Genomic DNA, 27,045 nt, shown 5'->3' with positions numbered 1-27,045 from the left:
CTTAAGTAATTACCCCAACTCATGACTATTAACTCGCAAACCGCCAGCTTCCCTTGACAACATCCTCCTCAGTGTTGTGTGGTTAAAAGGCCATTGCAGCTACCCAGCTATTTACATCCCATCTGGCAGCCTGCGAGGGACAGACAGGCTATACTCATTCCTAAAGACAAAAAGAAGAAGAAGCGTAAAATGAACTCTTTCACTCTTTCTCGACTTAGCCACCAAACTTGTGTTTTCTTCCCTCCAAATAAGTTACAAAAGGGCTTCGTCTCCTTTTCTCTTTCTGTCTTTCTTTACTTTTTTAATCCACACACTCATTTGCATACGGCGAGGCCGAGGAGGGGGTCTGAATGTATAATCTTCTACATTTAGAAGCCTGTAATCCCGACGCCTCTCTGTGATGTGATTTTCTCCTCTCGGTCCCCCATGAACAATTAACTTGTAATCTCCACAAACATACGTGCATTCTGTCGCTGCAGAGATGACACGGAGAAACACCCAAGGGACCCGGCGGACAAACTGCTCTGCGCTCCCCAAGGCGAATCACTTTCTAGCTGCTACAGGGACCAATTCAGCTGAGCTCCATTAGGCTGCAGCTCAGTGCCTTATTTCCCTCTCGTTTCTCCCTTTTCCTAACATTTCTAAATAAATGATGCATTCGTGTTATTGTTCAGACGTGTATGCCCCGAGAAGAAGGTGACATGACTTCAAAACTTTGGTTAATTTTAGAACAGTTCTAAAACATGAATTTCAACAACCAGCAAAATGTTTAATGTCCTGCTGCGTAATTTCAGCAGTTATTCTAGGATCATTCAAAGGAGAAAAATATCAGATGCTAATTTTCAGCTTTCCTTAGAAATCTTTACTATAAAATAGCAAATGTTCATTTATCTATAAATCTCTGCGTTTTGTTGATTTCAATGTAGTCTGTTTTAAATAAGCAGAAAAATCCGGGGTCTTAAAAAAAGAACAAATAATGATGAGAAGTGTAAAAGAAAAAACGCGCTGAGGTGTTTTTGTCTGAGGCCTTGAAATGTTTATAATCATTGCGCAATAATTATTATTTAAAACAAGATTTGTTTTTTTTAATGTGCAATGATTACATATATGTGGGCAAAATAAAATATTTAAAGAAGCACAGCTTCGTATTTATCTTAAGATTTTGTCTGAAACTACCAAAATTAATTAAAGAAATAAAAAGTAAAACTGACTTAAACTTCCGGGGGTTTAATTCTTATATGATAGAAAAAAAAATGTCGTTTCGATGATTTGGTGAGTATTTAAAAGAAACAGAGGAATAAATTGGGTATGATTCATAATTCCAGTTTTATTGAAATTTCATCCAGTGACGCTGGGCGATAATAAATATTTCATCAGTCATCAACAATGTACAAAAATAAAGACACGGGGTCTCTGGGCATAACAAATTCATTTCAGCAAAAACAATCATGCTGTGATAATTACACCATCATGCAAAAAAAAACAACAGAAGTTAAAATCAAAATAGAAATCAATAGAAATCAGGGCACAAATCGACACACAGTGAGCCACACGATTAAAATAAATCTTAAAAAATTTTAAAACAAATTTCCGTGGTGGCAGAATCGTTTTAGCCAAACACAAACATGTTGTTATTTATTTTTTACATAGAACTCAAGTTTAAAATCCTTGGTACAAGGCACAGAGCATTCTTCGTTTTCACAAAATGACGCTTGATATATTTAAAAAATGTTTTAAAAAAAGAAAAAGAAAGAAGCAAAATTAAAATGTTCATGCTGCCTCCTTCACCTTTCACAATGTCATGTGCAACGAAGACTCAGTTAAACACAGCAGGAGCGCGGTGTGTATTTTCTTTCCTTTTTTTTTTTTTTTTTACCATCAACTGGCAAAAATCAGTAGTCTTTATATATATAGTCTAAGTCCTTGTTACAAGGAGGAAAGAGGCTTTTCTGTTATACGCCAAACAAGAAAACAGACTAAACAACAACATGCACCAGTGAGGCCAAATTCCCCCTCATGCCCTGAATTATCTATTTACAAACATCATTACATCTCTCAGTCTCTGCTGCTCATCAGACACACGGGCATCATTTCATCCCGTCTTTCCCCTCCCCTGAGAGTCTCGTGAGGCCGGTAGAGGTGATGGGGATGTGTGGAGGAGGCGGAGGCACCTGGCAGATGGTGCAGGGACACGGCAGCCCAGCCCAGTGTTGGAAACCGGAGCCCAGCTGCAGGGCCGAGGGCGCAGTTGGAGCCCCCTTCATCAGGGAATGGGGTGCTCTGATGGACGTGAGCCCCGGCAGCGCGCTGGACAGAGTGGAGGACGTGGAAGAAGACAGCGCGCTCCCGAGAAGAGGGTGCACCTGGTGAGCGGCAGCGGCTGCTGCAGCGGCGGCAGCGGCGGGACCTCCGGAGTGTCCGCCGGGGCCGCAGTGGAAGGCTGAGTGCTGCCCTCCGTATATCTCCCCTACCAGCCGCTTCATCTCGTCCAGGGAGCTGGTGAGCATCAGGATGTAGTTCCTGGCCAGAAGCAGCGTGGCGATCTTGGACAACTTCCTCACTGAGGGCCCGTGCGCGTAGGGCATCACCTCGCGTAGGCCGTCCATGGCCAGGTTGAGGTCGTGCATGCGCTTCCTCTCCCGGCCGTTAATCTTGAGACGGAGCTGGTACATTTCCTCCTCGGTGACTTGCTTCTTCAGTTTATACTTGTTGCTGCTGCTGCTGCTGCTGCTGCTACTGCTGCTGCTTCCCACCGACGCGGACTTTGCTTCTCCTGAGCGCAGGTGCTCGCCCCCGCTCATCTTCTGGCGCTGCTGCTCGCCGCTCTGCGTGGAGGAGGACACGGAGGAGCCAATGTGGTGATGATGGTGATGGTGATGCGGGTGGTGGTCACGGAGAAACATGCCGTCCATGTCCGGGGATGAGGCTCTGCTGCTTGGGCTGGAGTCTGAATTCATTTTATGAGTTTGCTTCCGAGGTTGTTGGGTAGGAGGTCGCTGCTGGCTTCCTCCCTCTCTCTCTCTCTCACTCTCACTTTCACTCTCTCCCCACACTCTCCCCTCTCAGCTTTTACTCCCTGCCTCTCCCTTTCTCTCTTTTTCCCGAAGCCTTTAGTCACTCTGGTCACCTGATGTTGCCTGTATCCCTCCTGTCCCGTGCTTCTGTCCTTATCACATCGGTTCCCACTTTGCGTCAGTGTCTGTCGACTTTCACTCTGCGTGTGTCTCTGTAACTCTGCGGTGAGGGGGACACTGATTGTGGGTATTTATACGCGCGGACAGACAAAAGCGGCTTTCCTATTCATAACGCCTAGTTAGGAAGATGACGTGCCCGTTAGAAAGGGGGCGGTGTGCTTTGACTGTCCCAGTGACCGCGGTGCGCAACCATTCACTGCCATTGTCAGAAAACTGTCGGGGGCACCGCGCTTCTCTCCTCTCCCCTCCACTTCTCTCGTGGAAGGGAAAGTTGCTCTTCCTGGAGAAACCGGTCAGTTTTCTTCCTTAGTGATTTTTACTGCACAAAGCACACGCGGTTTATTATGAGATCTTCCCATACTTTACGCACACACGCACCGCGATCACATCCCAAGAAAGAAGAAATAAATTTTGAAAAGAGAGCCGTTTAAAATTGTTGTCAAACGCAACTGCAGAGATCATGCTGCATTTTTGTAAAAGAAGAAAACCTCATCAGCCTCACACACACTCACACACACGCTGTTCACTTTGTATCGGACGGTCAAAATTTAAGCCAAAGTCTCCGAGGTTCCGCCGGTGGCCGCCTGAGGGAATGACGAGGAATGGGAAGGGAAATTGCTTTTCCCATTCAGCGGTTAGTGCTGCCGCAGGGGTGCAGGGCCTCCGCTGGGACGGAGGTAACATGCCGGCTCCGACTCGCGGCACTCTGCTGGCCATATGGCAGCATGCGGATGTCAGAGTTTACAAGGCTGTGCCTCATGGTCCAACATCTAGCTTCCATGTGCTGAAAGCACATTATTATTATTATTATTATTATTATTATTATTATTATTATTATTATTATTATTATTATTATCTTAAAATAAATACTACTGGAGAAACTGGAAAAACATTCAAACATTGAAATCATTTCAGCAATCAATTAAATTTCATTATAAGCTACTTAAAATACAATATGAGCCAAATACAAGCCATGCACAGAAACCACGTCTAAAAAATTTTATACGACAAAATGGAAAGACATGCCAAACCACAGATGTGTCAAAAACAAAAGGGAAGAAAAACTACTAAATCTTAAAACCAGTCATAAAAATTCTGTATTGTCAACACGCAGTGAAAACAGTCAAAACGTTAGTTTTTATCCACTGAAGCAAAAAGCTGATCTTTCAATGTGCATTAAAATATTGGGCGAATGGTGTAAATTGAGTCAGTATTGTCTATATTGAGCAGCTGAGAGTGCTCTCTCCACTCTGAAGAGTCTACTCCAGATCTGTTTTGTCGAGGTGGAGTGGGGGAACGGGCCACCAACAATAACATGTGGAAGTAACTGAAGCACTCTTCCTCTGACCAACCACCTCAGCATCCCTATCGCTCCATCTGTCTATCCGTGCCTCCATCCATCCATCCGTCTGCACTCTCACCCACCCAGCACTTCAAACCCCCGATAATAAAGTCTGCCTCAAACTCTGCTCCGTGCTTCATCCTTCACCAATGAGATCCCCCTGGTAGAACAGTAAAAATGTGTATTCACAGCCTCATTGTTGGCCCAGCAAAAGAGCCCCTCTCATAAAGGTGCTGCCAATGCAAAGAAAAGCGCTGGTCGGCTTTGCTCTCTCTTGGTGGCATTTGATAGTGTAAAGCTTTGAATACCAATTGCTTGAACTGGACATATGTGAATCCCCTGTAAGCCTACTAATCCTGTCCCCAAGTGTTTCTTTGTGTGTGGGGCAGCCTCGCACACCCAAGAGAAAGTGTTCCTAATCCGGCCAATGTGGAGAAATGTGTGAATGAGAGGGGCAGAGCAGGTCTGTTAGCATGTGTGTGTGTGTCAGATATCAATCTGTGCAGGAACACATGCTTTGCAAAGGGTATTTTTTTGCTTATGTATTTTAGTGTTTGTGAGTGTGTGTGTCCATCTGAGGCCTCTGATTCAACACCACCAGGACACTGGCCTAAATGAAGGCAGTTATTCACTGTTCCCCACACTACTGTCGCAGCAGGTCGCCCATAATGTGCTCTTTTCACTGCGTAAGCTCCTCGTTTTCCTTTTATTCCTCTGTTCGTATCTTTTTTTTTTTTTATCTCTCCCCCTCTCTCCTCCTCTCACACTCTTTCTCACTCTCTGTACTCCTTCTCACAAGATTCTGGTTAGGGTTGCTTCTTCTCTTGAAACCCTCTCACATTTTTTTTGTTCCTCTCTTTGAGAAGTGGCTCTCTGCCCTCTCACATCAGCTCTCTGGGCAGCAAAAGGACACAATCACAGGGACCCAAATTGAGCCAGCACTATTGCTTTTTTATCTTAGATGTCACCGTTTGAATGTTGTACATATACCATTCTGTAATGCATGTGTATTAGGCATCACAGGTTCATGCAACGTTGGGTCATGAGAAAATTGAGTGTTGCACATGTGTGCATGTAGACAGAGATGCCTTTAAATGACTGAGATATATAAAAACATTTCTGATGTGTCACCAAAGAGCAGGAAGTAGGAGGTCTGCTTAGATTACTGACCCCAAAAACACAAGATAGTAACACAGTTAAGTCCATAATAGGTCATTTACAGTTTTTTTATAATGTTTGCATGATGGTTTGGTGGTTAGCACCATCACCTTAAAGAAAGAAGGTCCCAGGTTTGAACCCATCAGCTGGCTGAGGGGCTTTCTATGTGGACTTTGCAAGTGACCTGTTGCTATTTACCTGTTCATCTTGCATCCTGCCTGGTGCACCTGGGATAGGATCCAGTAGAAGACGACAGACAACTAAAAGTTCAGAAGATCTTGTTTATTATGATCTCTAAAGGCCCATAGAGTTTGAGTCAGATCCTCCATTTAAATGTAAAAACATCTGAAAAATAGCAACCAGTCTCCTCTTCATCTACCTCCTGGGAGGCTCCGGCTACTAGACCACCTCTACTAGTCTCAGGACAGTCCACAGTGACTGGAAGCTTCTCTCTGGTAGTTTGTGGTCAGCAGTGAGTGTCTGTGACACATGACTGGCTGAGTATCTCTTACCTTAAAGAACAATGACACACATACCTGAGACAATAAAGAAAGTAAAAGTCAGAGCCAAAGATAATAGCTGATGTCACTGGTATAAAAAAGAACTAAAAATTTTATGTGTTGAGTTCTCACATACTCTGAAATGCAGAACGGGAAAGATCGTCAGGAGTTAGACATGTTTTGTCTCCTCATTTTGCCTCTTTGTGTTCTTTCTGCTTTAGTTCACATGGAGTAATCGTCTGTATATCAAACCATGCTTTACTTCAGTAAAGACTGTAAACACTTACCTGGTCTGTGGAGGTGGGCATATGAGTCTTCACTCTGTGACCTTACACATTTAATTATGTGCTGCAGGACCTCATTAGAAATCTTGTTATGGCTTTAAGAGATTAGAGCTTCACCGGGACTCTCCTGAAAGCCAAAATATATCATCATAAATAAGATGAAGCTGTTAACATTATTTTTCAAAAATCACCAAAATGTAACATTTACTGCTGAACAATTTTGTTAAAACGAACTGCTTGAGGCTACAAGACACTAACAATTAAAATTGATTTAAAATTGCTTTAAAACCTTTTTCTTTGCTGGCATATTAACAAAAGTTGGGTTGTGTGTTTTATATTGTAGAATTTATTTTTACTTGTAGAGTTTGTCTTTTGTGCCATCTCTTCTGTATCTGATGCTAACTTTCACTTTAAAGGACTATCAAAGGAGTAAAATGTGAATGTATCTGGCATTGGTTCATGCCACATACTTTAACAAATTAACAAAAAAAACAGAAATATGACAGTAACTTTAAATAAATAAAAATTCAATTATATATTAGTTACTGATGGTTCAAATATAATTGCTCACACAAACCTAAAAATGTATTGCAGTTGTTGCTGAGAGTTATTCTGACTTTATTTAATATGGACCTCCATTAACATCTATATAAAAGTGAGAACAGAAACCTAGAGCCGTTCATTTGTAGCAGTCAAGTAACTGTATGCTCACTGTCTACTTCATAAGTTACACCTTGCTAGTACTGTGTTGGACTGCCATAATTCTTTGATACCATTTGAGCACAGTGAACTCATCATCGTGTTCAAGAAACCAGTTTGAGATGATCTGATCTTTATGACATAGCGAGTTTTCCTGCTGGAAGATGCTATCAGAAGATGGGTACACTGTGGTCATAAAGGGACGGACATGACCAACAACAGTACTCGGGTAAGCTGTGGCATTTAAACAATGTTCAGTTGGTGAGGCACAATGTGCGTGTAGATATTTTCTCTTTTTCTGACCAATCTCTGTAAACCCTAGAGATGGTTGTGTGGAAAACCACAGTAGATCAGGAGTGTCTGAAATAACAACCACACCACATTCAGTCACCTCAGCAGGTGGTCTTGACCATATGTACATGCCTAAATGCATTGGGCTCCTGCCATGTGGCTTATTAACTGTGGTGAATGATTTTCAATCTATATTTCTTCCTTCTTCAGGAGGACAAATGTGTTTTTATGCTAATATAATCTAAAAAAAAAAAAAAGAAACTTGTAAATTCTTGCAAATAGTTGAGCTGACAGTGGATAGTTTGTTTTTCTTACAGAAACGTTGCCTACACATCATTTTACTGAATACAATCCATGCATGAATAACTGTGGATGTATACTCCTTTCATTTTACCCATCAAAGACACCATCAAACCACAGTTTGAAGTTTCACTAAAAGAGATTTCGCTTAGTTTGAAGTGTTTGAGTGGCAGATGGAAGACAGCAACAGGAGTATTGATATCTCACAGTGATGCCAAGCAAAAACCGTAAAAAAAAGTAGTTCTGAGATTTATTTTTCTAAATGATAGGTCAACATTTGAAAAGTAAAAGATGTACCGCACCTCTCAGATATGTTATGGCAACTTTTAAAAGCTTGATTTTGCCTTCTCAGTTTTCTTTGGGTGAATTGTGGGTAAAAGAATATCAATAAGATTTCTTCATTCCTATTTTGTGAAAAGTAAACAAACCTTCAAATTATAACAAGCCTTTAATTAAGGAGATGATCAAACGATTAAAATCTCGTTAATTACAGACCTCACAACCATCTCTGCCAACATGAATATTGAGGTCCTAATTAATATTTGTCGGGCTGTTTTGTTCTTGGAAGACACTGGCGTTAATTAGGCAAAAACAAGTCAAATTAACATTTCAGTAATGAAGAAACATACCTTCATGTTCTTATTTCTCTCTGTCTGAACACACTCTGATACAAAATTGGCATCTCAAAGCTTTCTGAGGCATGTTTTTATCAAACAGAAGCAATGAAGTTTTCAGACACATATTTTTCATCCCAATGCACGACTGATCAATGTGTGCAATTCTTGTTTTCCTTATTGAAAACAATTTTGGAAAACAATTTAGTTTAGAATCTTTGCTACATATCAGTGCAAGAAATCTTTTACATCTTTAACAGTTCTTTGTCAAACATCAAGTAAACACCTGTGACCGTTAAATGACAGCATCCTTTTGGTGCATGCTTGGACTCCTTGATGCACTGCTGCGTCTAAGTCAGATGTGTTGTAACACAACTGAGAGATCAGTGTATATATTGTACTGTATACCTGAGCATTGGCCTAAGGACAACAGACTTGAGCCGTACATAGCAAAGCTATTAACACCAGCTACATCCTGCATCTTGTGTTAGTAGCGCTACAGCTAGCTTGCTAATCAGAACCAACAACCCCACAGTGTTGGTGTCTATGCCCACCCAAAAATGTCCTCTCTGCTGATATACTCTACAACAGTAAGTCAAATTAAATCATGCCATTTGGTAATGAAGCATCTGATCTGCACGAGGTCAGTAAAGCTAAAGCTAACAGACCTTCACAGACCTAAAGCTAACCCTTCAGTTACTAGTAGCTTAGTGCATTTGAAGTGATGGCACATGAATGTCAGATGTCTATTCATATTAATGTACAGAATTCACCTGCTTGCTGCTACTACTGCACATTCACCCAGTGTATATACTATATGTATATATATATATATATATATATATATATATATATATATATATATATATATATATATATGTATATGTATATATATATATATATATATATATATATATATATATATATATATATATATATATATATATATATATATGTATATATATATATATATATATATACATATATATATATATATGTATATATATATATATATATATATATATATATATATATTGCAGACATAGAGGACAGTTACAAGTACCTGGGGATCCCGCAGGCGAATGGGAACCATGAAGAGGCCGCTAGAAAAGCTGCAACCACCAAGTACCTGCAGAGGGTCAGGCAAGTCCTGAGGAGTCAGCTGAATGGTAAGAACAAGATCCGGGCCATCAACACGTACGCCCTGCCCGTGATCAGGTACCCTGCTGGGGTAATAGGCTGGCCAAAGGAGGAGATAGAAGCCACTGACATAAAGACAAGAAAGCTCCTTACCATGCATGGAGGGTTTCACCCCAAGTCCAGCACCCTGAGGCTGTACGCTAAGCGGAAGGAAGGGGGCCGGGGACTGGTGAGTGTCAGCACCACAGTCCAGGATGAGACAAGGAACATCCAAGAATACATTGGGAAGATGGCCCCAACTGACCGAGTGCTCAGTGAATACCTCAGGCAGCAGAAACCCAAGAAAGAGGAGGGAGACGAGGAACCATCATGGAAGGACAGAGCCCTGCACGGTATGTACCACCGGCAGATAGAGGAGGTGGCTGATATCCAGAAATCCTACCAGTGGCTGGACAAAGCTGGACTGAAAGACAGCACAGAGGCACTAATCATGGCAGCACAAGAACAAGCTCTGAGTACAAGATCCATAGAGGCTGGGGTCTATCACACCAGGCAAGACCCCAGGTGCAGGCTGTGTAAAGATGCCCCAGAGACAATCCAGCACATAACAGCAGGGTGCAAGATGCTAGCAGGCAAGGCATACATGGAACGCCATAACCAAGTGGCCGGCATAGTGTACAGGAACATCTGTGCCGAGTATAACCTGGAAGTCCCGAGGTCAAAATGGGAGATGCCCCCAAGGGTGGTGGAGAATGACCGAGCTAAGATCCTGTGGGACTTCCAGATACAGACGGACAAAATGGTGGTGGCTAACCAACCGGACATAGTGGTGGTAGACAAACAGAAGAAGATGGCCGTAGTGATCGATGTAGCGGTTCCGAATGACAGCAATATCAGGAAGAAGGAACACGAGAAGCTGGAGAAATACCAAGGGCTCAGAGAAGAGCTCGAGAGGATGTGGAGGGTGAAGGTAACGGTGGTCCCCGTGGTAATCGGAGCACTAGGTGCGGTGACTCCCAAGCTAGGCGAGTGGCTCCAGCAGATCCCGGGAACAACATCGGAGATCTCTGTCCAGAAGAGCGCAGTCCTGGGAACAGCTAAGATACTGCGCAGGACCCTCAAGCTCCCAGGCCTCTGGTAGAGGACCCGAGCTTGAAGGATAAACCGCCCGCAGGGGCGTGCTGGGTGTTTTTTATATATATATATAATGTTCTTCCTCTACACCCCCCCATTTTTGCACATGTCGAGGAGCGTGTCAGGCTACATTTCACTGTGTGTTATACTTGTATAACTATGCATGTGACAAATAAAGAACCTTGAACCTTGAACCTTGAATCTATATATATGAGCTTAGCCCAATGAAAAATTATGCTCCGGGACACGACTCAGTAGATTAGAGGTTGTGATTACTTCATGAACTGCTGTTAGATTGCATTAGATTGAGGTAACTAGCATGACTACCTGGTGGGTGCATGGCGATGACTAGTGATATGGATTAAAGAACTTGAATTTGTTGGATGGCCTGTACAGGTGGTAGGAATGGGTGACCATAAGATAGTTTAAGAAAATCTGTGAAAATGATTTTTATGACTATATTAAAAAAAAGTAATGTTTTTTCTTTTTGAGCTACTGTCACTGATGACACATGACCTAACTCAAAGTGTAAATCTATCACCACCAGATGAAAGCAGCAGCAACATTATTGTAAAATAGCAGTGATACAGCATAAGTACAAAAGTAACCAAGGTAGGTAGAGTTTCCTCTGGAAATTTTAGTAATACTTTATAATACAGCCCAAGAAACGAATGGAATTTTCACCTCTTTTACTTGATATTATGGTGTAATTATATTTACCAACATATACTTGGAGGTACACTAGGGGCTTATTTGTATTAGTGGATCATTCATGATGCACACCAATGTAACACATAATAAAAATGTAAAAAGGCAAGGTTAAGGCACTACATATACTGCCCATGTGCCTCACATGTTAGGCCTTGTCTCGTTTTCTCAGGGAAAGCAAATGCTTTATATCAGTATTATCATGGTTTGACAGCATTTTTTTTTTTTTTTCTTTTTTTTTCTAAATGACATCAGAAACAGCAGTATGCGACATTACGTGATGGCAGAGCTTCAGTTCATCCTTTGTCATTTTTTTTTTTTTTTTTTTTTTTTTTAATAAATAGGACAGGGGGAATGAATGAGAGAGAGAGGGGGAGAGAAAGAAAGAAAACCAAAGGGGAGAAGAGACGGTGAGAAGGGGGGGGGAAGAGAGACAAAAAAAAACAAAAAAACTCCTGGGTCACCTGTATGGAGAAAAAAAACAAACAAACAAACAAAAAAAACAAACAGAGGAGACAGCAAACAACAAAGAGCAACATAATAATAGAGAAAACAAAGCACCATCACAATAAACTAGCTAGTCAGTATTTACTAAGTAATAAACGATATTGTGCAGCACGCAAGATAGACAGCGCACAGTGTGCTTTGAGGCAGCAGCCAAGAAAGCTTTAGTCCGCGTCTGTGAATACCCATGTGTGCATACCTGTGTGGATCAGCATGCTTGCATTCCAAAGGTTTCTCCATGTAATGATCTGCTAGGGAGTGTGGGGGGGCCACAGCCCCGTCCTCCAGGGTGTGAAGCGGGTATGGAGGAGATCAAAACTCCAGACATCCAGAGGCCCCCAGAACACAAGAGACCATGGAAGACCAACAGAGGGGCAGCCGCGCCACTGTCCCAGTAAGAGCTGAGGAGAGTCCCAGATGAGGGCTCGCCCAGCAGCCGCGGAGCAGAAGTCAGGGGGAGTTGCAGTGACGCGCCCGTGAGCTCCGCCGGCCCCCAGCTGCGCCTGAGTGACCGAGCCCTAGGCCGAGAGGCCGGGGGCACCCCACCTCCTTGACAGCATTTTCATCACATTAAAATTATACCAGCATTGTCTTAGATAGTATAATATGTTTTGTCAATAAGCAGTACTGTCTTAAATATGAATTAATTGGATTTTCTACCATGCAACATAGTTTATAACCTCTGTTTTGTTGGATGTCTTTCAGGGTGTGTGAGTGCAAACCAGGAGTGAAAGTGACACTATGCACGCTGTTAGTTATACATTTTTGGAATTAATTAGCTTTTTTATTAGCTAATTACAATATTGGATCGTGTTGAGTGTTGATATTAATATTTTTGCTCTAAAACTAACTTAACTGCAATTTTAATTTATTTCTTTAACCTTTAAACTCATCCTCTTCAGTATCATCCTCCCTTTGGTCATCAGTCATCCTCCTCCTCATTAGACTCACACTCATACAAGCACACACAGACACACACACACAGTTACACACACACGGTTACACACACCACCAGCACTTAACCAGCCTCCAGCCCAGCCCACCAGCTTTTGCAACAAGATTCTCCTTTTAACTGTCCCTTTCAGCGTGGGACAATTAGACACCTCCCACCGCCTCCTTTCAGGCCGCAGCTCCAGCCTCGCCTCCTCTCCTCCCCATTCTGCTCCCTGTTTCACTTTGTGTCCGCTTCGCCCCCTCGCAATGGGTGCACATGACCAGAAAATGAAGCAGGGGTCTCTGCAAGCGGGGAATGAAAGCGAGTATGTTTGTGCGTGTTTGAGAGAAAGACAGAGAGAAGGAGGGAGATTAACATGTAAGATTTAAGCTGATGGGGTGAGGGTGGGTGAGCGGGGTTACATGTAGAGATCAGATCAGGTCTGATCTGTGCACATGTTTGCGTGCATGTGTGGTTCAGTGATGACTGCCCATCCATCTCAACCCTGGCTGTATAACGCTCACCATCCACACTGGGTTATAATGATTCACATTCACAAATACAGTCCCTTCTTTTAAACATATGTATGTTGGACGGCAGACACACTCATACACACTCGATTAGAGGAGTACTGCAGGCTGCAGTGTCTAAGGCCTGGATACTGTTAGAGAGATTATCACATCATTAACTCCTAATGAAAAACCAATTCAGACAGCTCCCCCCCGGCGCTCTGTGTTCGCTAGGTAGCAGGGGCAGTGAAACATAAGCCATCCATGCTTCTTATTCATTGAAGCTCTGGCTCAGCATGCTAATCACACAAACAGTCTAAAAAGAAAGAGAAGATAGAAAAAAGAAATATGAGCTTAACTAATGAGTGTTACTCCCATTAAAATCATTTAGGTACCAGGATAGTCGTAATACTAGAATTTCATATGGATGCTCAGGAAAATACGCAAAAAAAATGCCATATAAATATCAGTTTATTTACACATTATTACTGTTGTTGCTTTATTTATAGCCATAGGAATTAGCTGCTAAGCTATGGGGTAACGGTGTCTTTGGCTGATCCTGCTACAGATCGATCCTCATGTTTGATTTGGCAAAATTTAATTCCAGATGTGTTTCCTGATGCGACCATCCATTATCCAGGCTTGAGACCAACACCAGCAGTAGTAATACAGTTGCTTGGGATACTTTGAGGCTGGGTTTGAGGCTATCAGCAGGGGTTAAAGTGGAATATCACCGGTGGGAACCAAAAATTGGGTGAGCACAGTGGATTTTTCATGTGCAGGCTGTGATCAGCTGACTTGTGCTGCTACTCCCATGGTTAGCTGTTTGATCTTCCACCTGCCAAAGTGTCCTCGGGCAAGTCACTGAAGTCAAATTTGCTTCTGATTGCATCCTTGCACTACTAGCAGGTGGATTAATGGCAGCATGTCAATAACGTATCTGACTTATGATCCATCACAATTAATAGGTTAGTATAATGCATGAAATACAGAAAGAAAGTTACAAGTTTTCTTGGTTGGTTTGCTGTCTTGCACAAACTAGTGAGAAATAAAATCCACAGAGACGTCAAGGAAGCTTGTTAACAGTCACATCAAGGACAAATAAATCCTGTTTCAGTGAAATCTCACCAATACTCCACGAGGAGTAGCGAGTCCCCGTAAAACAACCTGTATTACCTTAAGCACAGTGTGGTTATAGACCCTTGAGGTAGTCATTGTGTGCAAGTTTCACAAACATTTGACCTATAGTAGCAGCTAAAATTGTTCCTTAAAAGGTCATATAGGCCCCTGCAGCTGTGCTATATTTATTTCTCGTCAACACTAACTAATATTTTGAAACGATAGGTGTCTCCACTTAAGACAATATCACGTCAAACGAGCTGATAAGGAGGAGAAAAAGTAAAAAACAAAGGCCGAGACTTTGTCGAGGGGTTTTCTTTGCAAAGTTTTTAAACAGTTGCAACATCTATCTGTGTGTATTTGTATGTCTTTAAACCTTGAAGGGATACCATTAAAACTGTGGCAAAAACCAGCATAATCGTACACTTGTGTCTTCAGCCCAGCAGCTACATCTGGCCATGTTTGGTTCCTCAACTCTTCAAGGTAAATGAACACAAATTTTGTGCATTACAGTAAGAGATATCTGCCTTCTTTTTGAAACCATCGCCCCCCGCTGGCCACTGAAAAGAATGGCATTTTAAGGCACTTTCACTTTGGTTTCATTGTTCAGACCAGAAAATCTATGTCCATCCTTTATATACAGCCTATGCTTGTGTCTCAGTTAATAAATCAGCAGCAGGCAGGCCAGCCTGTTTATCATCTCTTCTTGTCAAAGCTGAAACTGGAGTTTCTTCTCTGATTTGCTGATGAGATGAAATTTTCTTCATAGCTTAATAGGTAGAGTTTGAGAAAGAGGAAGTTTATGGCACCAAAATACCAGACGGTGAGGAAACAAAATCATCCGTCCTGTGACTCTTTGCCTCGTGACATCCTGTCCTGTGTACAGCAGTTTTATAGTAATGTGTCTCCCCATGCACTCTTTTTTTTTGAGCGTTTGAAGGCACGTGCGGCGTGTGTATGTGTGTTTTCCTTGCACACAGCAATAATAAAAAGCACATCAGCACAGGCCACATTTTTCAAGTTTGTTTGACGCATTTAAAATGCTAATAACTAGTTTATTATGTGCTACATCAAATGCAAATGTTCTGTTTTACTGCCACAAAGTTCGGTCGACGTTAGCATTTGCATATCTTATGTCTGTCTCCTTAGCATGCATGGAGGAACTGGATAGCGGGCAGACTCCCAATAAATAACATTAACAGGCACATTAGATAAACAAGCTCCAATGATGCCGCTATTAGGAGATGCAGAGGCATAGTCGGCTTAAATGTAGGTGTTTGACACAGCAGCATATGGTGTGCAAATTCCCCCAAATCAACCTAACGCCAACGTTATCTGGAAATGTCAGGGGGAGCAGACGGATTGAAAAAACATTGCTTTAACGGCAGACGCTTTACGATGTTGAGAAAATGCTGTGGAGGAATTTGCCTCTTTAAGACCAACTGGCGAATGGTGCTCCTCCGTGTGTGTGTGTGTGTGTGTGTGCAGGGGGGGATGTGTCGTGTCTTTGTGTGTGTGAAAGAGAGGGACAGCCATTAAGATCGTAGTTCAAACTTTAATTGTAAATGCGAAACTTTGTCTGGTTTAATGTTTGGTTCATTTCATGTCTTAATCACCTCCCGGCTCCATTCAGACACCAACCGAGATGTAAACATTCCATAAAGACGATCATATATTCTCTGACTGTCGAGCCTGTAATTCATTATAAATATGAGATGGAACACAATGACATTTTAACGCCGTTGGTTTTGCAACTTCTTTTTTTAAACAATTGCTTTGAGATGTGGCATGCTGACAGATGGGTGCCCCCCCCCCCCCCCCCCCAACCCCCGTCCCGTATTTTACACAATGAGAAGCCAGTTTAAACGAACATGCTTCAAAATGTCACCACTGCAACATATGCGACATATTTCTAACAAAAAACAACAACAAAGGCAACTTTGGAATTTTATGGCAATCTTCTTGGTCCAGAAGGTATATTGTAACATTTTGGGATGTCCGTAAATTTTCAAGTTACACACAAGATGGGGAAAGGGTGGGGCGGATAACCATAAACGGTGGGGAAAGAAAGGAAAACCACAACAAGACACTCTTCTTTTGTCTGCTCCCTTCAGTCACCAGAGTGGATCATCTGCCTCCAGATCCTCCTCAAAAGCATCCTCTTATGTCACACCGACCCTCTGCATGTCCTTGTTCACTACATCAGTTAATCTTCCTCTTTTCCTACTGCCTGGCAGCTCCATCTTCAACACTCTTTATATTTAGTATATCTATAACCCTCCTCTGCACATGTTCAAACCACCTCAGCCTTGCCTCTCTAACGTTGTCTCCAAAGCACTCATCCTGAGCTGTCCCTCTGATATACTCATTTCTAATCTTTTCCCTCTGGTCACTCCCAATAAAAATCTACGCATCTTCAGCTCTGCCACCTCCACCTCAGCCTCCTCAGTGCCACTGTCCCCAATTCATACCTCAGCAGGTTTCACTAGCATCTTGTAAAAGATGTCTTTCACTCCTCCTGCTGTTCTTCTGACACTTTTGTGCACTGTCCGTTTCTTTGGATGGTTGACCCTAGATATTTAAACTTCTTCTGCTTTGGTGTCGTTTCAGTTTATCATGGACCTCTAGACTCGATCACATAAGCCATAAAAAAAGTTAGTAAGCCTTTAGTCAATTTGCATCCACATGACTGGTTTAGAATATTTAAATAAAGAATATTTTAATTTCTATGTGCTTGACTTTCACCTTAAGCTTCTATCTGTTAATCAAAGTGAAACTTATCACACTGCAATTGTAATTACAAGATAATTTAGTTTAAATAAGCAGGGATTGGAACAAATATTATCTTGGCTCGGATTTTTAAACCTTGTTAAAATGTCAGCATAGATTTAACCTGTCTTGTAGTTTATGTAATTATAAATGCATTAACATAGGCTCTCTTTAACCCAACAGTCTCCTCTCTCTTCCCTTCAGACCTCCTTTCCTCTCTTCTAAAGGCCACTCGTGACGAGATGCCAGTGTTCACTTGTTCCTCCATTTGTACTCACTGTACACCCGGGCACTCTGGATGAGTGTCAGCTACATACCACAAACAAATGCTGAAGTGTAGATGCTAATTCTCGCTTTTTGAGACTCCCTCCTTCCTCCTTCCAGCATGCCCAATAATCTCTTCTCCTCTCTCTCTGTCTGCCTCCCTCTCTGCTCCTAATCCGCTCCACAGCCGTGAAAACTCTCCATGAGAGAGAGATGACCCGTTCTAATGGGTGGAGGCAACCACCCACACACACAGCCGCGGAGGGTCCAGCCAAAACACACACAAAACACACACATAACACACACACACACAGAGCCGAAGATTGCCGGGCTTATCAAGACGCAGCGAGCCAAGGAGACTCTGCACGATTTAAACCGTTAACAGATGATTTTCAAGTTTGAGGAAATCCTGCCCTGCTCTGTCAAAACAGACGGTTGAAGCTGGTCTGGAGATGAAGTTATTAGATCATTAACCGATTGGTCACTTCACAGAAAATCTATCACGATGGTTTGCTTGTGTGGTAAAGTAGCAAAGCAAAACTTTTGCTCGCTCCAGCTTCTAAAGTGATAGTTTATCTGATTTACATTCATGTAACGTCTCAATTTTAAACATCCAACTAAACAAAACTATTTGAATAAGTCGACTCTGGCTTAGTTTTCTGGCAGTTTATAATTAATATTATACTTTATTATAAAATATTGCCAGATTAATCAGTGAAATAAGTGAAATGTTGAACTTGTACTGTTTATACTTCTGTATTGATCTACTGCAGAAATAAAAATAAAGGTTGCGCTGCCCGTGAGCTCACCTGTTTGTTTGTCTTTAACCATAACTGCCCATTAGTTACTGATTTATTTCAGGTGAGATTGCAGGTGAATAAGGTAAAGAGATAGCTTGACATTTTATTCACAACTGTATTCCTTCAGTTGAAAATAATGCAGCGAGCTTCTGAAAGCTTGTACTAAAAAAAAGAAGCAAAAAACACTGCGGTGATTAGAGTATTTGAAACTGCTTGAACACTTTCTGATTATCAGAGTATGAAATCAGGCTTTGAAAGCTTTGTCTTGTAAAACAATTACATAGTGGATTTAAGTTAATTATTTCTTTATTTATCTATTTTTAAGTTTTTGGAAATTGGATGTAATTTGCACATGAGGTATAATCTTATTAAACATAGAATAATTTGAGTAATTAAATGAATACTGGCATGTGTATGAGGGATTTTTCTTTCCACAATCTCAAAATTGACAGGTAGATGAAGAAGCATTTATTTATTTGTTTGTTTTCTTTAATGTCTTGCTTTAAACCTTAAATAACAACTAAACCAAGCCATAGTGGATCATCACATCATAAGCTTTTAATTGTGATGAACTCATCAGCCTTTGCTTCTGTATTTTTTCTCCACAAACTCCTGAAAGAACAACAAAGTCTTGAAATGCTCCGCTATCTCTTGTGTACTGTTGGTTTCAGTGAAAGCTAAAAATGACACAAGGATCCTGGACCATAAACTGCAAACAATGACTCAACACAAAGCTTCAAAAAGCGAGCAGTTTTGCAGATTTTACCTGAGCAACCTTGTAAAGAAAGATAAAAATGGTGACTTTTGTGCACTTTTGGATTCAAAAATAGTGGTTCACAATTTAAGCAGCTGTGTGATAAAATGGTTTGACCTGAGATGGTATTTAAACATCTCCAATGAAAGAACATTCAAACTTATCATATCAGCTGAGATCGAACAAAGACTCCTCTCCAGAACGAGGGAAAACCTCGCCGTGGATCGCACCAGCTGTTTTGGTGAGCTGAGTGTGTGCAGGTGTTGAGCTCTCAGTGGGATCGTTCAGCCATTTTCCTTCATGCTTGTTTATTAGACCCCTTAAAGGACACACGCAGCTGCTTTTGAATGTTGTTAGCCAGTTGGGTACAGATTACATATGCTCTCCATCCCCGCTGAACATTTGCCAAAGCGAACTACGAGCTTTAAGATTATCATTTAGTCAATAGCATTAAATGCACAATAGTTTTCTCTGGGTCTTTTTCTCCAAGGTTTTCTTTACAGAGAAAAGGGTTTGCGATTTGGCTGGTTTTTACTGAGTGACACATTTGTTCGCCGTATCCTCGAGTGTGACACAAGGACAGTTTAATTACTGTATGATTATGTCACGAAAAAAAGAAAGAAAAAAAGGGTTTTAAACCTCTACAAACAATTTTAAATTGTGTTCCTATTTCATTAATCAAAATAATGTGCATTAGAAAAAGATCAGATGAGTGGTGAAGACAGAATTTGTTGGTAAAAATAGAATTTGTTTTAAAAGCGTCAGATTTGTTACATTTAGACTACAAACCACAGTTAGTAGTATACTACTATAAAGTTGCACTATTTGTATTTAAAGCCTTAAATGGTCTTACACCTGCATATGTGCTACATATGCTGCATCCATTCACTTCCTGAAGATCATTAGGGTCTGCTTCCCAGTCACTCTTGACTGTCCAGTGATCGAAGTTTATTGTGCCTCTGCTGTGGTTGAACTAAAACTCTCCCAAGCGACCTCAGAAATTCATCAGCTGTGGCGATATTTAAATCTGAGCTAAAGAAATGCTTTTTTTTCTCTTTAGCTTTTTTTTCCTCTTAAGCTTTTGGAAGCTGATATCTGGAACTGTGTTCAGAGGACAAGCTGCTCTTGTGTTATTTTACATAAATGCTGTGAATGTGTGCATTACGGATTTTTAGGAACTACTTTTAGTTTTTCATTGTTTAAATTTTTCGTAGTATAGCACTTTGATTTAAACACGCTTTATTAATAACATTTAATTATTGCTTTCTCTCTCCAAGCGTCAAATATTTGAACATAAGCTGTATGTCAGCAAGATTGTTTTTTCTTCTCATAATGAGGAATCGTTCATTTATGTATTTGGTCACAGATTAAGTGACATAACCGGTTGCAGGTCACAGATGCTGTTTTCCAGATTTTCCAGAATTATTTCAGATCTTCCTGTGACATCAAACTGATTAAACCTTTTATTGAGCTGATGTTCAGGAAAGATTGGTTTGGTTCAGTGCAGCAACAAAAATCTAAATCTTCCCCTAAGCTCAACAATTCATAAGTATAGCTTTTAATTTATAACCTACTCTCTACGTCTTCAGTGTTGTCATTGTCTGTTCGGTGTATTTTATATAATGTTAATCCATCATGCTCTCCAGTGTCAGCTGGAAAGGTTGCATGCAACTTAGCCATCTAACACAGCTCCAGCTGCACAAAGTGATAGAGAGCATGAGTGAGCTGTAGCACTAATGCATGTTAAGTCACTGATCTCACATATGAAGTTCTCTGCACCTTCTTCACTGTGTTCTGCTAACGTCAGTCACATACATTCACATACAAGTGATGAGGAAATGCAGGTAGTCCAGCCTGGTAGCAGTTCCAGTGTGACTATTAAGACCTGAGGCTAACATGAGTGTCATCATGCTGTTGTAACGAGGTTCATGTAATCAATCACAATCAACACATTCAAGTTATATTAATAAAGAGAAAAAATGCTTTCTGTCTCATTAACAACATATACAGGCTTTAAAGACAACACAGACATGTTTTTTTGCTCAAACAATATGGGGCCTGTCTACCCTGGCGCACACACACACACACACACACACACACACACACACACACACACACACACATACACAAACATAGCCCTGCTAGTTAGCAACAGCAACACTGGCCTTTTTCTAGAGCATTTTCTCCAGACCGGCTCCTCTGGCCATGCTTCAACAGATGGCCCAACAGATCCCTGGACGGGCCTGTAAGGTGGAGAGAAAGGGGCTGTGTGGGAGGAGGGGGGGTTGGCACCCTCTAAGGAAGGCTGAGGGGGGTGTAGTGTGGGTGAGGGAGGAAGGAGACATATGTCCACAGTCCTGGCCCCTGCTGACGGACTGTCTCTGCTGGCTGCTTAGCGATTGGCTTGTCTTTCTCACAAACACACCACACACATGCATTAGCATGTTTTTGCCACTTAGGTGGATGCTGCATTGACTTCCATATATCCCCTGATGACTGTTATAATTCTATAGACAAATGCTCAGTCTTAACCCTTAAAAAGGCAGCTTACTTATTTACTCCTTCTCCCCCCGCATTGGGAGGTGACTCCTTGTGATGTGACTGGGTGAACAAACTGTTGTCCTCACAATGCGAGCAGCATATGCACGCACACACACACACACACACACACACACATGCACACACGTGCACAGATACATAAACTTATTCCAATAAGTCTGGCAGATCGCTGCAGTACAGCTCGTCTTCCTCTCCATCTGCAGCTAAAAGACCCACGCGCCCCGACAATGAGGTGACCATGTCACTGCCTGAGCCGAAGCAGAGGGATGGAGAGAGAGAGAGAGAGAGAGAGAGAGAGAGAGAGAGAGGGAGAAAAGCAAGAAGTAGGGGGAGAGAGGGGAGGGAGGGGACGAGGGAGGGACACATTAACAAGCTATAATCTCAACTGCCTTATCCATAATGCATTGTGTGGGCCAATTTACATGGTGCTGGTCCCTCTGGGAGAAAGGAGATCATCCATCACATTACTTTATTAGCTCCCTCACTCTCTCTCACAGATGCGTGCGCGCACACACACACACACACACACACACACACACACACACACACACACACGCACATCATTATTTGTCTCTGCCTCTCCCTCTGTTTTGTGGGCCTGTTTTGTCATGGTTGTTGTTTCAAACTGCTGCTGCCTCTATAAAACAACTCCAAACTGAGCTGTGTTTTGCAGACTGTGACAAGCAGTGAGGGATTTTTTTTATTTTTTTAAATGTGACAGCCGCTGGTTTCAGCATGCATCAGAGGATTTAGGTACCTGACAGGAATCTGAGGCTGAGCCTTGTTTTTCTGAAGGTAAACTGAACACACACAAAGTAATTAAACACTGACTGATTTCCCTTAATTTAATATGAAGCTTTAGGGGATATTTGATGAAATTTAACATGAATAATGAATTACACCGTGGCCCTTTCAAACAGGTAGCCTTATATTGTTAGCAAACAGTATTTGAAAGAAGAAAAATAATATTTCTCTTCAATTTAAGTCTGTTCAAATCTACCCTCTAATTTTAAAGGATCAAATAATTTTCTTTATCATCAAAATATTTGTTTTTCTAAAGCAAATTTTATGCAAAAGCAGTGTTGCAACATTTAAAGAGCATTATAAATCAACCAGTACAGGAGTTATGAATCAAAATCAATAAATTTGTTCATGATCAGTGAGGAAGAAAACACGTTCATTTTATTTTTTGCGCATGTATTATATTTTTAAACACACATTTTATGTTTCTTATACTGTTTAAATATCAAGCACGATGGAATCCACGCATAAACATTTTCATGCTTCCTTTATTGATAAAGTTACTGTTTGGTTTTTACTGGTTTTTCATTAGGTTAATTCAACATTTCGATTTTTAAAATGATTTCGAGTTCATTCTAAAGGTATGTTAAAACACGCCGATTTATTTTGTTATCGTGGGCTGGTTTGGCAGGATGTGCGCACGGTGTGTTTGTGTTGGCTGATAGACTCAGAATCAAGGAAATTAATTGTTGCCACTTTAGCCACACACACACACACGGATTACAGATCCATCAGATCCCGCAGTCACCCTGTGAATAAAACGAGCTGTAATTGCAATCATATATGTGTGGCTTCAGCTCCGCGCACCATTAGTATCGCAAATAAGTAATAATTTGCTAATGACAACATTATGTTGAGTCAGTTTAGGGGCAATTAAAGTGAGTGATATTTACATATGCCTAATGAATCACCGAGCGTGGCAGTTCGGGCGGACTCTAATGAATATTCATCCAGGCATTTCTCCCCTGCGCGCAGCAGTTTATAAACTGAATTATGGCTGATTTGCCCTTTTAAAAAATGAACATGGGCGCATCTCCCACAAGGAGGCGGCGAACAATAACGTCTGATTATAAAAATGTTTTACTGCTAAACTGCCGGTGAGGAGACGGCGGCAGCGTGGTAAAAGACTCTCTTTGGAGGGGTGCTGAGGAGGGAGAGCCCACCTAAAATCAATCCAATTTAGTCTGGGCCCTCTCCACCTCTTTTTAGACTGACAGAAATATTCGCAGCGTGCACACGGGGCGTGCTCTGTCATCGCACTGGACATGTTCAGCAGCTGCTTTTACTAGAGGAGTCTGCCTTCAGGTTATCCCGAGCAGAGGTTAGACTCACACCAACCTTTAAAAGCGCGGGGTTGACTCGCTCCTCCACCCGACTGTGATTTCTCCGGTAATTGCCCCCGGTTGGTGGGTGAGTCGGCTGAGCGTTGACCTCTCAGGTGCGGGGCCAACAGGCGGTATCGGTTTGCATTCAGAGGGCGCTTAACAAGATGGGCTGCACGTTTATCATGCAAATAAGCAGCTCTCTAGCAGGTGTCAGCGCACACTCGCATGAGTGCGCACGCACACGTGCATGCGCGCGAGCAGAGGCTTTAACAGCACTGCAGTCATTATCGCATTACAAATGTAACCACAGACACACAAGGCTGACATATGCAGCTGTGCCTCATAATGACCAATGACCCAAAAACAATACTCAATGATTAAAAAATACATTAAAATCACACTGAGCACAACTGTAAACCAAAACATCATTTTATTGTAAACATTTTGCACATTATAAGCATGTGGCTGTATTTTTAGATGTAGCATACATATGTGCACTCATAGCCAAGAGGCTTTGGGAAGCATTTTCATTTTTTTCATATATGTTTAGATTTTCAAATACAGATCCCGAATGTTTAAGAGTCTAAATCTTTTATTATTATATAATTAAAGATAATACTGTCTGGCTTTATTAAGTGAAACATGCAGAATCGCTGCCTACAGATATAACACTCCCCACAAGCTTTATGTTGCTGCTGATAAATTATGACAACTTTTACATTTAGGTTAACTGCATCTGTAGATCGCTTCAGTCCTTCCTCAGTCCTTCAGTTTGTCGCCACCTCTTTGATTCAAATGTATCTGCTGCCACCTTGTGGTTTATTTGTGCCACTGTCGTTTTTGGGAGTAGCACAAATGACAGTTGCACACATTTTGTTTCATACGCTGCAACTTCAGTTGTCTGGATTATATTGTTTAGATGGGAAATGAATTCTTATATAGTCTTTGTCTGCTCCACTTCAGCACTAAGACCACTTTATACAACATGTTCCATTTGCTGCTTAACACCGAGAAGACCAAGGAGCTCATCGTGGACTACAGGAGGAATGCTGACCCACATCCACCCATCCACATTAAGGGGACGGCTGTGGAGCGTGTGAGCAGCTTCAAGTTCCTGGGAGTCCACATCTCCGAGGATCTCACCTGGACGACCAACTGCTCCAAGCTGGTCAAGAAGGCTCACCAGCGCCTCTTCTTCTTGAGGACTCTGAGGAAGAACCACCTGTCCTCAGACATCCTGGTGAACTTCTATCGCTGCACCATCGAGAGCATCCTGACCAACTGTATAACAGTCTGGTACGGGAACTGCTCTGCCTCGGACCGGAAGGCGTTGCAGAGGGTCGTGAAAACTGCCCAGCGCATCGCCGGAGCACCACTTCCTGCCATAAAAGACATCTACAGGAAGCGGTGTCTGAAAAGGGCTGGGAAAATCATCAAAGACCCCAGTCACCCATCACATGGACTCTTCACCCTCCTGCCCTCTGGGAGGCGCCACAGGAGCCTCCGGACTACGACCACCAGGTACCAGAACAGCTTCTTCCCCACAGCTGTCAGACTCCTGAACTCTGCCTCCTGACATCTGACCCACGTTAAACTCATGGACTGAACATACACACACACACACAATGGACAACTGTACCCTCAAACACAATAATAACATGGACTGAACCACCACTCACAACCACTAGCACTTTATATAGCCTCTGTAGAAACTATCTACACCCTCACTTATCTTAACTGCACTACTGTATAGCTCTGTGTAAATAATCATTCTGTACATTCGATAATTTTTAATCCTACAACTGTTTACAACTTGCATAGTTCCCATTTCTGTATAGCTGTATATCCCAGATTCTGTAAAGTTATTTATTTCATATTCTGTATAGTTTTTCATATTTATATCCTGTTCATATCCTGTACATAGCTTGTACTCACTACAGCCTGTACATACTTATAGTTATAGAATATTCACAACATACTTCATACCGTGTACATTATAACATACCATAATAGACCCATTTCTGTAATATACTCACATATCTATATTATTGCTAATATATATTGTAATATATCTATATCACTAAAGCACTTCTGGATGGATGCAAACTGCATTTCGTTGCCCTGTACCTGTGCATGTGCAATGACAATAAAGTTGAATTCTATTCTATTCTATTCTATTCATTTAGCCCAAAAAATCATACAAATACCTTCTACACTCAAACAAATGAAATTGGATGGTTGTTACATGTACAAGATCCAAACTTGTAATTTGAACTAAATAATTTCACGTTTCTATGGTGAACGTAATTGAATCATGTAGCATCTACATGAAATTCAGCAACTTAATTTGTTCTTGTTGAGATGACATGATACAATCTAGTAAGAGTGGTTCATTACCTGGACTCACGACATTCACAAGATCACATTAGATGTCAAACTTGCAGAAAGTTCTGCATCAACCCTTGTAATCATAGCTTTCCTAGCTTTGTTGAGCCTGGATTGACAGCTTGGTGGCGTGATGGTTAGTACTGTTGCCTCCCAGCAAGAAGAGCCTGGCTTCAAATCCACAATCTGGCTGGTTTGTGTGTAATTAGAGTTAGGTTTTGGTGATTCTAAATTACCCATGAATGTAAGTGCAAATGGTTCTTTGTCTCTATGAAATCATCAACCCCATAGCGGTTCATTAAGCAAGACTAGCAGTAATTGCCTTGATTAACAAAGTAGTTGTTCCAACAACAAGATTTCATTGTGTTTTCCTAAAGTTTTTAACTTGTGTAGAATGAATTAAAACAAATTTCACTCTACATACTTAAATCAGTCACTTCAAGTCAATGCAAGTATACTACGGTGATCCAACGTAATCTGATTACATTAAACCACCAAATGCCAAATGTGTTGGTTTGACATGATCAAAAATGGGTTATTGTACTTTGTTAAATCACATGGAAAAAGGTGCCATGATTAAATTGTGTTCATCCAAAGACAGATTTTTTTGAGCGTATCTAACAAGAACACAGTCACATGCCAGCGAATGCATCAGGAGCAACATAAGGTTCAATATTTGTCTCATTAGTAGATGTCCTGTTCTGTAATCCACAGCCACCCCAAACAATTTAGCTCATATATTTCTGCACTCGTAGCCAAAAAAGCTTTCATTTTTATATTCAGATTTTGTGCAATCTATGGAAAAGTTTCAAAGAGTTATTTTGAAATAAGTCAAATTTATCTATAAAATAAGGTATTTACAGTGTGGCCCATGCTTTTTCATAAAAACATCCTCGAAGACCAACTTCTTCCACTATACCAGGAGCTTTTTGGTGAGCTGAGAATCCATCTTCACTAT

The 27,045-nt window shown here is 41.4% G+C and overlaps 2 protein-coding genes and 1 long non-coding RNA gene across 3 annotated transcripts in view; 1 reads left to right on the top strand and 2 right to left on the bottom strand.

The window, feature by feature from the left end:
* LOC309720100 (uncharacterized protein) overlaps positions 1-27,036 on the top strand; it is a 32,197-nt gene extending 5,161 nt beyond the window's left edge. Inside the window, exon 2 of the mRNA XM_082556686.1 lies at positions 24,666-27,036. Coding sequence (XP_082412812.1) covers positions 24,688-25,278 — 591 coding nt within the window. The 5' untranslated portion in view covers positions 24,666-24,687 and the 3' untranslated portion in view covers positions 25,279-27,036. The remainder of the gene's footprint in view (positions 1-24,665) is intronic.
* On the bottom strand, positions 1,412-3,223 carry olig3 (oligodendrocyte transcription factor 3). The gene has a single exon (XM_082557847.1). The coding sequence runs from the start codon at positions 2,955-2,957 to the stop codon at positions 2,088-2,090; it is 870 nt and encodes a 289-aa protein (XP_082413973.1). The 5' UTR covers positions 2,958-3,223; the 3' UTR covers positions 1,412-2,087.
* On the bottom strand, positions 6,121-23,868 carry LOC309720101. Its single transcript, XR_014280408.1, has 3 exons — positions 23,716-23,868; positions 6,482-6,605; positions 6,121-6,230 (listed from the first exon to the last, which is right to left on the bottom strand). It is a non-coding gene; the product is annotated as an uncharacterized lncRNA (long non-coding RNA).
* Positions 27,037-27,045: the final 9 nt, after the last annotated feature.

Source organism: Aulonocara stuartgranti (genome assembly GCF_965226115.1).
Source record: "Aulonocara stuartgranti genome assembly, chromosome: 13".
Taxonomy (NCBI): Eukaryota; Metazoa; Chordata; class Actinopteri; order Cichliformes; family Cichlidae; genus Aulonocara; species Aulonocara stuartgranti.
This window is presented reverse-complemented; position numbering and strand designations above follow the sequence as displayed.

What these genes read in the sequence shown, in the direction of transcription:
- olig3 (XM_082557847.1), bottom strand. Translation starts at nt 2,957, where the DNA reads ATGAATTCAGACTCCAGCCCAAGCAGCAGAGCCTCATCCCCGGACATG.